Below are 14,913 nucleotides of genomic sequence, written 5' to 3'. Positions count from 1 at the left end.
CGCTATTCCTTTCTCTCTCTCACACACACATCTATGTGTCTGTCTATGGCCCCCCACGCGGTTCTCAACGGGCAGTGATTCTGTCCCCAGGGAACAGGTGGCGACTCCCTGGTCACAGCCTGGAGGGCAGGTGCTGCCACCTGGTGCTCGGAAGCCAGGCTGCTCCGGCCCCGCTCGCCGCCCCCGCCCCCACCCTCCCCCGGCGCTGACGTCCCTGCGCTGACGTCCAGAAACCCGCCTTCGCCGGAGACGCCGTGCGCGTTTATCCGTCCGTCATCCATCCCTTGGCCGCCTGGAGATATAGTCCTGCCGTCTGCGCGCGGCCCATGGCACGCACGGGGATCCCCTTCTCCGCGCCCCTACTGCACCCACGCCAAGTCCGATCTTCGCGCCCCCGTTCACGCAACAGAACGGACTCCAGGCTGCGAGGACCTCCGCCCGGCGGGGGCGGGGCGAGCCTCGGGGGCGGGGCTCCATTGCGTCAGGTCGCGGGCGGAGCTTCTGAGGGGCGGGGCCTTGTTCGGGGCCTGGCCCGGGAAGAGAGCGGGCCTGGATCGGGGGCGTGGCTCCGAGGGCGTGTGGGCGGGGCTTTTAAAAAGTCCGCCGGGGGCGGAGCCGGCTCCGAGGCCGCGCGACTCAGGCCCCGGCGCTGAAGTCGGCCGAGGCGGAGAGTTATCCTGGGCGGGGTTCCGGCGGCTGTGCGCAGTCTGCGGGGCTGAAGACCTGTTTGTTGGCTGCTCCCTGTGCACCGCGGACACGGCTGGCGGCGAGGATGTTGTACCCAGTGATCCGGAAGCTGCTGGATAAGCGCGTGGTGTTGGCCAGCGCCTCCCCGCGGCGCCAGGAGATTCTGAGCAACGCGGTGAATGTCTGGGGCAGGGTCGGGTTTCAGGGAGCGAGGAGCAGGTTACTGATCCGGAAACCTAGTGACCCTGGAGCCTCGGGACCCCGGCCTGCTGGCAGCAGACGCGCCAAGTGACCCGGGCCCGGTGATTGCGGGCTCGGGGGGCAGTTGGCGGCTGGTGACGGAAGTGTGAGGTCCAGAGTCTCCAGGCCGAGACCTGGAGACCCGGGCCCGTAGGGCTTGGGGCTGCAGTGTGAAGGCAGCTCCTAGTGACCGGGGTCCAGGTCCGTGGGCCTCGGGGAGCCGGAGCCTATGCGATCTGGGGTCAGGGTCTTCAGGCCGGGCTTCGTGGTCTGGCGACCTGTGTGTCCTGGCTGAGGTGGCAGGGCAAGCCAGGTCAGGGTGCCCAGCTGCCTCTGTCCTGGGGCTGCTGGCAGAGGAGGGGGGCCCAGAGCCATGTAGGTGCTCTATAGGGCTGCCAAGGAGAGGGGCCGCCGACCCTCGGTGGCCAGGGTCCACGGTGGGGACCCTCGGTGTCAGTGTTCATGACGACCCTTCCCCCAGGGACCGTCCTGCCTGGTCAGCATTTCTTTCCTCTGCGGTTCTTGCAGGCAGTATATTTCCAGTCCCTGGGTCCCTGTAGGGGTGGAACACAGGCCATTGGGGCTGTCTGGGAGCCCTTCCACTGACCCTGTGGATCTGTGTGCCCAGCTCCTCAGTCAATACTGTCCCCAGGCATCTGGGTGGCCTGTGAGCACACAGGTCCCTCTAGGTCCACAGCCCCGGCCACCCGGCCCCTGACCCTTGGGGAAAGTTCAGTGTTGGGCACAGGCACTGAGAGCCCACACTGGCTGCCCCTCACTGCCCCTCTTCTCCCATCACAGGGGCTCAGGTTCGAGGTGATTCCTTCCAGGTTTAAAGAGCAGCTCAGTAAAGCCTCGTTCCCCACCCCTTACGCATATGCCATGGAGACGGCCAAGCAGAAGGCCCTGGAGGTGGCCAGGAGGATGCACCAGGCAAGGGCTCTGCTTCTGCACCGGGGATACTGGGGCTATGGGAGAGGTGGGTGGGGGGCCGGGCTTTAAGGAGGCACGCTACTTAAATGCCCGTCAGAGTGTGCAGTAATGCAGCTTATTTATGGCTCGGCGTCGCAGTGGAGCGGGCTCTTATACTCACGCGGCATTTTTGTAGTACAGCTTGTCCACAAAGAGTTAACATAGGCAGTCTATTGCTTTGACAGACTACCCTCCTGACAGACTACCCTCCTGAGCCTAAAGCTATCATTTACAATGAGGAATTCATGAGGCTTACCTACTACCATGTGTGACTTTATAACACGATTGTAGCTAATCGTATCATTTCTAGAGTATAGATTATGAATTACTTTGTTGTATGTCACATTACTATAACAGTATCGCTTCTTTTAATGTATCTGTTACTATGTGCTACTGTATAACACCTTACTGCAACGAATACAAGGGTTTCTTCCACTACATAGAATGGATGTAACTTGTCGCTGCATGTTATAGTCATACCCTATGGCAGTTGGGACGGATACTAAGTGCATTGTAGGCACTACTGTGAGTATGAGTGAGTGAGTGCTAGGAGACTGGTGTTCTCAGGGGAAGGTTCGTATGTAAGTGCGCCCCAAGGATGAGGGGGGACACACTCCTGTCCCTGCTCAGCACCAGGAGCCACACAGGTCGGGCTTGCTCTCCGAAGTGAGCCCAGGGACCGCCAGGGAAGCTGTTTGCGTGCACCAGACCACAGACACGCATCCTTTCTGAAGCCGGGTTTGGGTTCTTGCAGAAAGACCTGCGGGCCCCTGACGTCCTCATCGGAGCCGACACTATCGTGGTGAGTCCAGCCCTGGGCCTGCAGCCGGGTTTGCGTGTCCTGGGCGACTCTCACCTCCAGCTTTGAGAAGGAGTGTCAGACGCGGACGCGGCAACCTTTGCAGGCCTGGCTCAGGGGGGTGGACGTGGCCTTCTCTCTCCCCTGCAGGCACTGGAGGGGCTGATCCTGGAGAAGCCCGTGGATAAGGCAGACGCCTACAGAATGCTGTCCAGGTGGGTCCTGATGGCTCCTCTCTCGGGCACCTGCACACGTCAGAGGGGGCGCACCCGGCATGTGGGGAGGGGCCTCGGTCCTTGTGGGCAAATGCATGACCTCACCCGTCAGCCTTCTGGGTCAGAGCAGAGGACAGGCCCGGCATCCTTGAACTTAGGCTGCATGAATGCCACGCAAATGCCACTGGAGCCGAAATCCATGCGATCGTGACCTTCGCTCTGGTCCCTACTCATCCCACTGAGCAGGGGACCCCCCCTTGGACCCCCTCCCTTTTTCGGCTTTCCCACAGCCCAGCGGGTCTGAGCCCGTGCTCGAGTCAGGGCCCTGGGTCTGCCCCACAGGTCCCGTGGACCTGTGTCCCCCTCCCCCGGGGAGAGCAAACAGACCCTCAGGGGAACCTGCCCGCAGTGGTCCCACCTGGGTTTTCCTTGCACAGCTCGCCACTCCTGGGTGTCAGTGTGCTCCCCGGTGACCCGGACAGTGGGTCCTGCAAGCGACACCCAGGGCTGCGACCCACTCTGAGAGCGTGACCCCACCCCTGCCTTCTCCTCCATGTGGCTGTTTGGGAAGGACCTTGGAGACCTGCGGGCCAAGACGATGGGGGGGGCGCTACGGGGCTGCAAATGCGTGGGAAGAGGGTCCTGGCCCTGGGGTGCAGTGTTACCCTGTTCCTGGGGACATGGGTCACAGGCGCCTCCCTTGCCCACGGGTGTGACTTCTATTACAGGCTGAACGGAAAGGAACACAGTGTGTTCACGGGTGTGGCCATCGTCCACTGCTCCAGCCGAGGTACCGTGTCATCCCTGCCTCCATCTCGGGGTCATGGAGGCTGCCAGGGACTCTGGGTGACCAGGGCCACAGGGGACAGCTCAAGGGCCCTCCCACGGCATCCCTTCCGGCCACCCTGCCTGGGAAGCTGGGGTGGCGGTGGGGTCTGGGGTTGCCTCTGAGCCCCTCAGAGTGCCATGCCTGGATGCAGGGGGGCCCCCTCGGGGATGCGGAGGGGACGTGTCCTCAGGGCTGACTCCGTCCTCGCAGGCGGCGGGCTGGACATAGACATCTCGGAGTTCTACGAGGAGACGCGCGTGAGGTTCTCGCAGCTGTCAGAGGAGCTGCTGTGGGAGTACATCCACAGCGGGGAGCCCATGTGGGTGTCCCCCCCGCGTCCGCCCCTGGGGACTGCGGCCAGGGCAGACAGGGCAGCAGGCGGCACGCTGGAGGGCCTGGCTGGCGGCCGGTCTCCATGACCGTCCCGTGGCTCAAGGCACGGAGCAGACGCCGGACAGAGATGCTTTCTCTCCCTGGGGACGCTGGCCGGAGGGCCATCCTCCTGGGGCCGCCGTGGCCTGCAGTTCAAGCAGGGAGTGGTCCTCCTGCCCCGAACACAGGGGGCCAGCTCTGGCATGGGGGACGCAAGTCTGGGTGCAGAAAGGGGAAGGACCAGGACACACCGGTCCCGGGGGCTCGGTCGGGGTGGAGCGAGGGGCACAGGCTCCGACACAGGCACCAGGAAGACCTGGGTCCGGGCCTCCTATGAGGCGGGGTCTGAGTGACGTGAGAGGGCCAGGACCCTGCGGCAGCAGCAGAGGGCAGCCCTGCCACCGAGTCTTCCCTGCAGCACCCCCCGCCCCCAAGGTGGCCGCGTCCCAGGGGTGGATGGGACGGCGGCATCTCAGTGGGGACGCCGGCTCCGCCTTGTCAGCGCTGGCAGGCAGGGCTCAGGGCGATGGAGGGCACCCTGTAGCCAGCCAAGTGGCAGGGGTGCTGCAGCCATCCATCCCACCCCGGATTCGGTCTGCCTGTGGTTCTGGGGTTTCCGCAAAACCCGGGCTGCGCTGCTTGGACCCGAGCCCCCCTGGGTGAGCCCTCTGATCTCTCACCTTCTCTCCTCCCTCTTTTCCCCGGCCCCTCCCACCCCACACAGGGACAAAGCCGGAGGCTACGGGATCCAGGCCCTGGGCGGCATGCTGGTGGAGTCCATCCACGGGGACTTCCTCAACGTCGTGGGCTTCCCGCTGAACCGCTTCTGCAAGGAGTTGGCTCAGCTGTACTGCCTGCCACGCCCCGAGGACGTGCCTCGGGTCAAACGTGATTCCATCCCCGCCGTGGACGCCTTCGAGGACCTCGGCGATGTGGAGGGCGGAAGGTCCAGCCAGGGAGGGGCTCAGGGGGGCCACGAGCGTCCCCAGGCTCGGGGCAGGAAGGACACGAAGGGCGCAGATGATAAACCCACGGTGGAGAGCGTGCCTCCAACCGCAGTTCTCGAGCTGGTCGACGGCTACAAAGTATCCAAGGTAGGCCCGCTGAGGGTCGCGGGGTGCCTGTGAGTGAGGGCTGGAAACAGCGGCAGGAATTCATCCCGTCTCCGTCCTGGAGACCAGGCGCCTGAGGTCCAGGTGTCCCGGGGCCGCGCCCCCTCCACAGGCTCCGGGGAGGGGCCTTCCCCGCCTCTTCAGTCCCGGCTGGGCTGTGGTTCCGGCAGGCGGCCACTTCCACCCCTCGGCTGTGGAGCCGAGATCCGCTTTTCCATCTGCCCGTCTGTCTGCCATGTCCATCTGTCCATCCACCCGTGTCTGGCTGCCCTTCCTTCCCTCCCACCCTTTCTCCTTCTGTCTTATCATTTCTCCATCCATCCCTCCATCCATCCACATCCATCCACCATCCACCATGTCTGTCTGTCCTTCCTTCCCTCCCTCCATCTATCCTTCCATCCCTGCCTTCGTTCTTCCCTCTCTCTGTCCATCATCCTTCCATCCATCCTTCCATCCTTGTGTCTATCATGTCTTTCTCCCTGTGCATCCCTCACTCACCGCCCATCTGTGCAACCGTCCATCCCTGTGTTCGTCTGTCCTCTGTGTATCTTCCTATTCGTCCCTGCACCCGCTCACCCATTACTCACCTCACATCACAAAGGCCTCCCACTGGCCCGGCCTCCTGACCAAGCGGGAATGCCGTAGAGGGTCTTGGGGTGGAGGTGAGCTGCCTGGTGCATCCTGTTTGTTCATTCTCCGTACAGCTTGCATTTAGGGAAACGCTCAGCAGCCACAGAGGGTCTTCTGTGGCAAAGAGGGAGCTTCCGTGACAGTTCTCAAAGGCACGGGAGGGCACGCATCCTGAAAAGTGTAGGGAACGCGTCCACCTGGGACTGGACCTCCGTGTCCAAGCCGAGTCCCATTCAGAGCTGCTGCACTTGGCCGCTTCATCCGCCAGGGGCTCGGGGGTCCCGGCTCAGCCCCTAGCAGCTGCCTGTGGGTTTTCTCCCACGGGACAGCCTCCCTGATGGGTAGGCACGGACGTGCCTCCACCTGGTGCAGGGTGGGTACCGGCTGGCGCCTCAACCCTCTCTCCTGCGGGGAAGAGAGTCCCATTGACGACGGGCATGATCTGGCCTGTTTGGACCTCCCTCTTGGCGCTTGGTGGGGGTGAAGAGGTCTCGATGAGCCACATGCCCGGTCTCATTCCAGCTGTTCCCGCACAGGCCCTGTTCACGGCTTGCAAGATGAAGGTGTTCGACTTACTGAGAGACGAAGGCCCCCTGAGCGCGGGGGACATCGCCAGGAAAACCGGCGCCTCTGAGGAAGGAACTGGACGGCTGCTGGACGTCTGTGCAGCCCTGGGATTGCTGGACAAGACGGAGAGAGGTGAGGGGACCGGAAGGTGTTTGGCAGACAATCTCAGGAGGCAGAAGCAAGTCACCGAGCGAACGAGGCCTGTGAGCCGAGGCAGGGACAACCTGACCCGCCGTCCGTCTGCCCTCAGAAGCCGAGCTGTCCCCCCGAGGGTGGGATAGAGGATGGATGGAAGCAAGGAAAAGGCGTGGTGCGGGGGGGCGTTTGCACCCGCGGGTGTGAGAGGAGACTGACTCCTTACGTGTCTGGTCTCAGAGGGGCTGTCTCGGTCGGGGATCTCCAGAGACCCAGACCAAATAGGACGTGTCCATGTGCAAGCCACAGATGGGGGTTATTGGGATCGACAGATGACAGGGAGGTGGAGAGATGGTAGATACGTAGATGGATGGATAGACGGATACAGTGGGTGGGCGGATGGGGGAATGGATGGATAGAGAGGGTGTTGAGCGGATGGGTGGATGGAAAGTTGTACATGGATGGATGGATGGATGGATGGATGGATGTGTGGACACAAAAGATAAGTGTATGTTTGTAGGGATGGATGGATGGTGTGTGGGTGGGTGGATGGATGATTTGTTGGAAAGATGGAAGGATGTGCAGGGGATGGATGAGTGCACAGACGGGAGGATGTGTAAGTGGGTGGGTGGTGGAGGGGCGGGAACGTCGCTGAGAAATGGGACAGGTAGCTAGTGAGACTGAGGGAGAGGCGGAAGAATGGATAGATAAGCCAGTGAGTGGTGGATGGGTGGATTGTGCAAAGTGTNAGGCGTGGCGGGGGGGCGGGGGGGCGTTTGCACCCGCGTGTGTGAGAGGAGACTGACTCCTTATGTGTCTGGTCTCAGAGGGGCTGTCTCGGTCGGGGATCTCCAGAGACCCAGACCAAATAGGACGTGTCCATGTGCAAGCCACAGATGGGGGTTATTGGGATCGACAGATGACAGGGAGGTGGAGAGATGGTAGATACGTAGATGGATGGATAGACAGATACAGTGGGTGGGCGGATGGGGGAATGGATGGATAGAGAGGGTGTTGAGCGGATGGGTGGATGGAAAGTTGTACATGGATGGATGGATGGATGGATGTGTGGACACAAAAGATAAATGTATGTTTGTAGGGATGGATGGATGGTGCGTGGGTGGGTGGATGGATGATTTGTTGGAAAGATGGAAGGATGTGCAGGGGATGGATGAGTGCACAGACGGGAAGATGTGTAAGTGGGTGGGTGGTGGAGGGGCGGGTGGGTCGCTGAGGAATGGGACAGGTAGCTAGTGAGACTGAGGGAGAGGCGGAAGAATGGATAGATAAGCCAGTGAGTGGTGGATGGGAGGATTGTGCAAGATGTGGGTGGATGGGCTGACGGATGATCGATGGACAGATGCGGGGATGGAGGGGCAGACAGCAGACCGATGGGAGGAGTGCAGCAGGCTCGGCGCCTGTCCCGGGGCCCTTGGGGGAAGCTCCCCCTCCGCCGGCACCTGCGGAGCTGCCTGCCAGGGTGCGGCGAGCAGTCCTCTGGCGGGTGGTGGTTGTGCCCCTTCTCTGGGGCACTCAGCTGTGGTCCCGCGGCGGGGGGACCAGCTCCGTCGTCCCCGGGAGGGCCTCACCTGCCACTTCAGGTTACAGCAACACGCACCTGGCCAGCCTGTACCTGCTGTCGGACGGCGAGCACTCCCTCCACGGCCTCATTATGCTCAACGACGACCACGGCTGGCACCTGTACGGCCACCTGGAGTCCACCCTCCGGGAGGGAGCCAGCCTGCACCCGAGGGCTCTGCAGACCACGGTGGACAACTTGTTTCAGGTGGCCTCCCTGAGACTGTTCCTTCCCTGTGCGGGTCCAGGATCCCTCTGGCCCAGGGGCGCATGGACTCTCGGCAGTCCCGAGCATATGCCTTCTGGAGGCGGGAGTCCAGAGAGACAGGGGGGTCAGGGTGCATGGGGTGCGGGCTGGCCCCAGCCCCGGGGCACCCAGGGGCTCTCTGAGGAAGTGTCTGGCAGCCTCACAGACTGACGCTGTTTTCCCTACTAGTCGGCACGTTGGACAGGAGCCCAAGGTCTCAAGCACTTCCTCTGCCCCTGTCCCCCATCATCCCCCTGTGCCCTTCCTCCAGAGAGGCTTTGGGGGTTGACCTGCAAGACTGTGCGGTGCATCCTGAGGGGCCCCATGCCCACCCCCAGGCCCTGCCACCTCGCTGCCCCGGGGACGTGCCAGCTAGGAGTGCCGCCCGCCTGCAGGGCTCCCCTGGCGTCGGCCTGTCTGCTCACGCCCCGCTCTGCCTCAGGGCTCCTTATACCAGACCCAGGAGAAGAAGCTGCTGTTCCTGCGGGCCATGCACGGCCTCACCAAGGTGGCGGCTCGCCAGGTGGCCACGGCCTTCGACCTGTCTCGATTCACCTCCGCCTGCGACCTGGGGGGTGCGTACACCCCATCAGGACTCCGTGTCCCCCGGCTGCGTGCACGTCCTTTCCTGTCTCACATCGCGGGTGGCTGACGTGCTCAGGAGACCGCACCATGGGGTTCTCTCTTTAAAAACACCCCAAGGACTCCTGAGCTGCCGGCTTGCATTTCCCCATTCTCCCTGCACACCCTTCCTTGTGGTGGCCCAGAGTGGCTGCCGGAACAGCAGCCATCACGTCTGTGTTCACAAACAAGAAAAAATTAGGGATGGTTACCAGACCTCCAGAACTTGGCCCTGAAGATTCTCTCGTGACACTCTGCCCGTGCCCGACTGACCTGCTCACCTGCGTGGTCTTGACCTTGGAAAGCCCTGATGCCCACATGAGACACCAGCCGTCTGTGTCATGGCCGGCTCTGTTGCACATCACTGGCTTCGATGCGTGTTCTAGAACATGGCTCGATTTTGCCTCAGTCGAACTTGGGAACTCACCCGGGCATCCCGAGGTGCCAGGAAGGTCCGGTGGTAAGGTGTGTGATTTCTCCTGCAGGCTGCACCGGCGCCCTGGCCTACGAGCTGGCCAGGCAGTACCCGGGTCTGAAGGTGACCGTGTTTGACCTGCCCGAGGTCATCGAGGACGCCGTGTGTTTCCAGCCCGATGGACCACAGACGGGGCAGGTCCGCTTCGTGCCAGGTCAGCGCTCCTGTGCCTTTGCATCTGGGCAGCACTCGGCCGACCTCTGACACTGCGCGTGTCCCTGGGTGCGCGTGGGTGTGGTCTCTGTGCCTCTGCAGGTGTGTGTTTGTGCTGGGGGGTGTCTGGGGCCCTGTGTGCTGTGCTCACCTCTGTGTGCACAGGGGTCCCTCGTCCACCCGGCGAGGGTCGCAGGACCCCAGTCCTGTGGGAACATCCTCGGCCTGTATATCGGACAGCCTAGCGTTTGCTTCTCACTGACCCACTGCCCCCTCTGGACTTTAAATCCTGTCCGGATTCCTTAGAACCCCTGAGACCACGTCAGTGCTATGTGGAGTTGTGACACTCTCTGGTTTCAGGAATAACAAGAAGAACAGCTCCGTGCTCAGAGCTGATGCAGGCAGCTACCCTCACTGCCTAGTAACAGTGTAACATTTCCTCATTGCCCAGCAACGTGTGGTTTTTTCAAAATGGTTCTTTGTGTGTGTTTTTTTTCCTGTGGCTAAATAGAAACTACACAACCTGGGAGCCTTAAAAGCACAGGAATTCCTTCTGCCTCTGTCCTGGAGGCCAGCCATCTGACTCCAGGGCTCCTGGGGGGCCGCAATTCCTCCACAGACCCCAGGGAGGGTCCTTCCGGCCTCTTCCAGCTCCTGGGGCTCGGGGCGCCCCTAGACTGGTGGCCGCGTCCCTCCCGTCTCGTCCTCCGTCTCCACGTGGCTTCTCCTCTGGGTCTGCGTCTCCTCTTCTGTCTCTTCTAAGGACACTGTTATTGGACGCAGGGCCACCCTGACTCAGGACGACCTCCTCTCCGATCCTTCCCTCTTCCTACCTGCAGACACCCTGTTTCCGTAAGGGTTCAGTTCCAACGTTCCAGGGTTGGGACGTGGAGCACGTTTCTGAGGGACACTCTTCATCCCACTACGAGCAGCCTCCCCGTTTCCGTCTCGGGAGAGCCAGTTCTGGTGTCTCTGACGGAACGATCACCTCTTGTGTTCAAACCAGGGGACTTCTTCCGCGACGCCCTCCCGGAGGCCGACCTCTACATCGTGTCCAAGGTTCTGCACAACTGGCCGGATGACAGGGTGCACCAGCTGCTGAGCCGAATCTCCAGCAGGTGCAAACCAGGTGAGATGGCGTCCTCTACTTCCTTTTTTAAATACTTATTTTTATTGTGTACAAGATTTCTTTACTTATGTTGAGAGAGAGAAGAAGAGAGGGAGAGAAACAGGGATGTGAAAACAGGATTGGTTGCCTCGCGTGCCCCCCCGACTGGAGGCCTGTTCCGTGTGCCCCGACTGGGACTAGAACCGGGGACATTCTAGTACACAGGCCAGCACGCAGCCCCCTCAGTCACAGAAGCCAGGGCGGTTACTTTTCTTGTTTGTTTGTTTGTTTGTTTTCAAAAAGTAAATACAGTGTTCCTTTCAAAGAAACGAGAAGTGAACTTTATCTCGGTAAGTGGCCGCCACCCCCACTCTGGTGCTCAGTGTACCGTCTTCAGAGGACACTCTTGATTCGAGGCTGTGGAGACAAGTGACTGCGCTTGGGGACAGCTGCCCCTGAGCTTGTTTCCCCGGGTGTCATCGCCCTGGCCCCTCAGGGCAGGGACAAGGCCTGGGGTCTCCTGCCCAACAAGACCCCTCCCACGTCTGCCCTACCCCGTCCGAACCTCCCCGTGTCACGCGCTCACACCCACTCTCCGCCATCGTGCCTTCCCTCCTGTCCCCGGCCAGGCTGGTGACGGGCTCCCGGGGCTCCCCCTAGTCTACAATTTCCTCCTGTGTCCTGTGCAGAGCTTCCCTCGGGGGAGCCCTGGTGTGCACCCACTGAGGACCAGGCACCCCTCATTTCCCCCGCACCCCCTTACCTGTCCCTCCTCCCTGCTCACTCCCTCTGTGTCTCCCTGTGTCTCCCTCCGTCCACATCTCTTTTCTGTCCCCTGTGTTCTTGCCCCTTTCTCGGTCTTCCCTCCGTCTCCCCGTCCGATCCCCCAGCCTGGTGGGATCTGTCTGCGGCCTGTACCCGTGAGGGCTGAAGGCCCCCTCCCCCACTTCCCGGGGCAGCACCCGAGCGTCCGCTCTCGTGCACACAGGTGGCGGCCTGCTGGTGGTGGAACTGCTGCTGGACGAGGAGAGGCGAGAGGCGCGGTCCGCCCTGGTGCAGTCGCTGACCACCCTGGTGCTGCTCGGGGGCAGGGAGCGCAGTCTGAGCGAGTACCGCAGCCTGCTGCGGGCGCACGGCTTCTCCGACGTGCGGGCCGTGTGCACCGGGAGCCCCGTGGACGCCATCCTGGCCACCAGAGCCTGACGGCCGCCGGGTCGCTCCCCCGAGGGACACCAGCCCACTGCCCCCAAGTGCGTCCTGTCAGGTGGGACGTTTGCTGCAGGGGGCCGGTGTCACCCCCAGCTTCAGGACCGTGGCCGGCCCCAGCTCCAGGAGCTCGGCGGTGGGGCTACACGGGACAGGGGCAGTGCCCGCTGGGGTCCCTTCGTTCACGATGCTGGGCCGCTGGTCCACTGTGGGGGGCCCTGGCAGGGTGACCTTGTGGCCAGAGTGTCTCCTTAGCAGGGGCCGTGTCCACGCTGCCTTCTCTCCTCCAGCCTGGCGTGCACCCCGCCCCCGCCCACCTTCCTCATAATGCAAGCCAGTTGTCCGTGATGCCGTGACATCACAGCTGTCCTGTTCTGTGACCCCTGTGGGGGATGGTCCTCCCCTCTCCCCGCCACTGGTTAACCAGCCTGTTTGGAAGCTCACAGGGTAGGCAGGTGAAGGTCCACTGGGTGAAGTGATTGTTCACCCCAATGTCCCCGATCTCTGCCGCTGGGACTCTGTGTTGCGGTAAAGTGTCTGTTTCCTTAAAGAGTAAGAAATAAGAAAGTATGGGCACCCTCGTCAGCGGGAGGCCGTCAGAAGGGTGACAGGTTGTGTCGTTCAGATATATACGTTCCATCTCCATTGCAGCTCACGTCAGCCCATTGTTAGATGCACAACCTGTAGACACATCATTTTCTGTGTGAGAATGGGTTTTATAGACAGTCTGGAAGTTGATTAACAAGATACACACACATGATTTATCGACAGTGTACTCACACACACACCCATGCACAGTTCTGGATGGACACCGTGGTCCTGGACTCTCCCCTGTGCCCTTAGCCGAGGACCCACCCACGGGAGACCCCCGGCTACAGAGTGACGTCTGTGGGGTGACGTCTGTGGGAACTGAGGGAGGGTCCTGGTCCCCTGAGACCAAGTGCTGTCCCCTTGTCGCTGTTGGAATTTTTCTTAGAAACAATGAACACGGTGAGAAGGGAAGACTCCCAGCCTGAGTGTGTGATGATCAGGGACACTGTGGGAACACAGTGGTTTTCAGAGGGTCTGGGAAAGGATGGGGCGTGGGCGCACACCCCTGTGTCTCTCTCCTTAAAGGGTTTTCCTCTTCAGGAATGGGCAGGGAGCTGCAGGGGGCGGGGGGAGGGGCTGGCTGACCTGAGCCAGCCCTCGGGTGCAGCCCCTTATCCCTTGCTCATTCAGGGGTGTGTGAGTGGCCCTGGACCCGGGACTGTCTAGGCGGGTTGTCATGGGGTAAAGTCTGCCCTGAGGGGGTGGGGGTGGGGAACAGCTCGGGGCAGCGGCCTGTAACAATATGATCTGAGTGGACATGGCCTCACCCCTTCCTCTTCCCTGTCAGGTCCCCCTTGCCTCCCTACCGCATGCACCCTGCTGGCCTCTCACCAGACCAGGTTGCCTAAAGGCAGGCCCTGGCTCCCACCACCCGTCTCCCACCATGCCCTTCATGACTCCTTCCGAGTCTTCCCCTGAGACCTGATGTCTTTCAATCTTGCCCCCCCCCCGCCCCCTCCACCCTTGTTTTGGAAAATGAGCCTATGCATTTTTCAGAGGTGTCTCCAATACTCTGGCCACACAGACGGAATCACCTGGAGGCCCAGCATGGGCCCATCTCTGACCCCATGCGAGTTGTCATGAAACCTGGGGACAGTACTGAGGAATAGGAGGCTGCACCCTCCTCTCTCAGAGGGGTGTGCTCAGTGCCCTCACGCAATGCTTTCTAAGGTTCTGTGTTCCGCACCGTTAACGAGAAATCGGGAGGCCACAAGTCTTCATCCATTCCTCCATTCTGGAAGCATCTGGTTGGCAAGTCCCCGTGTCCGGGGAACCCCCGCCCTCCCATGCAGACCGGTGGGTTGGGCCTGGCCTCGCAGGCGCCCGGGGAAGGGCATGGATGGATCACACAGAGGTTACCCTGCCCACAGGGCTCTCAAGAGCCACTGAAGGAGGGGCATCCAGCTCCAGGTCTGAGCAGATGCCAACCGGCAAGATCCTGAGTGAGCAGCTTGCGCCGCTGCCCCTGCCGGCCAAGTGGGGAGTGAACACCGTCCCCAGAGTCCTCTGCCTGCCCGCTCCCTCCACACCCAAAAGGGCTGGTCCTGGGATAAAACCAATGGCAAGCAGATGATGGATGCTTTCCTGGGCCACAGTCCAGAGGCCCAGCCCGCAGGGCAAATTCCTTTCCCTCTGGGTAGTCCCGACCTCCCTGAACGCTGCCCTTGAACTCCGTGGTGGCTGCAGCTTCAAGAACTAGACCCCCAGAGCACACCCCCACCCCTTCCAGGTGAAGCCTCAGCACCTCCAAGGCTGGCCCACTGCCCTGCTGCCAGGGTGCCCCCTCTGCCCTTCCGCTTCCCCCGAAGGACCAGCCGCTGCACCTGCCAGCCTCAGGCCCCGCCCCCACCTGTTGCTCCCTGAGGTCCCGGCAGGCAGGACATAGCTGCGCTGTTCCAGGACACCCGCGGTGACGACCGCAGGCCTGGGCGCCCAGGGTACCTCTGGCGCTTATCAGCGTCACCCATCATCCACCCAGGGTCTGCAGATTTCACCTGCCGGTGGGGACACACACACACACACAAAACGAAACCAAAAGAAAAAAAAAGGAACGGAAGGAAAACGGGGAAAGAGACCCTGCTTCTGAGTCGCTACGAAGTAGCTGTTTTGGGCGCTGCTGTGACTCCATCTGATACATTATGATACATGTGATACATCTGAAACAGATCCATCCAGTGACAAAAGGCGACTTGTGGGCGCCGTTCAGTTACAACGCAAATAAAACGTCCACAATGTTTCCCAGCAAGTGAACAAGGGGCACGCAGACGGTCACGGGGCAGGCCGGGGCCTCGGGGAAGGAGGAGGGCAGGCCCTGGAGACCTGGGTGTGGGGCTCCGGGAGTCCTGAGATGATCGGGGTTCGGAAAGCACGTGTCGG

At 61.6% G+C, this 14,913-nt stretch overlaps 1 protein-coding gene across 2 annotated transcripts; it reads left to right on the top strand.

Annotated features, from left to right (window-relative positions):
* The first annotated feature begins 637 nt into the window (after positions 1-637).
* ASMTL (acetylserotonin O-methyltransferase like) lies at positions 638-11,953 on the top strand. Of its 2 annotated transcripts, none has more exons than XM_037027722.1 (13): positions 638-862; positions 1,729-1,860; positions 2,654-2,701; positions 2,849-2,913; positions 3,642-3,703; positions 3,953-4,061; positions 4,839-5,208; positions 6,393-6,555; positions 8,160-8,326; positions 8,826-8,958; positions 9,490-9,633; positions 10,639-10,761; positions 11,729-11,953. In XM_037027722.1, exons 1-13 carry the CDS (start codon positions 773-775, stop codon positions 11,941-11,943), a joined length of 1,821 nt encoding a protein of 606 aa, XP_036883617.1. In that variant the 5' UTR covers positions 638-772; the 3' UTR covers positions 11,944-11,953. The 2 variants fall into 2 exon arrangements, with proteins under 2 accessions (XP_036883617.1, XP_036883616.1); XM_037027721.1 differs by having other exon boundaries at positions 8,160-8,344.
* The last annotated feature ends 2,960 nt before the right edge of the window (positions 11,954-14,913 follow it).

This window comes from Sturnira hondurensis, unplaced genomic scaffold (genome assembly GCF_014824575.4).
Source record: "Sturnira hondurensis isolate 20B ecotype Veracruz unplaced genomic scaffold, ASM1482457v3 Scaffold0019234, whole genome shotgun sequence".
Lineage (NCBI taxonomy): Eukaryota > Metazoa > Chordata > Mammalia > Chiroptera > Phyllostomidae > Sturnira > Sturnira hondurensis.
This window is presented reverse-complemented; position numbering and strand designations above follow the sequence as displayed.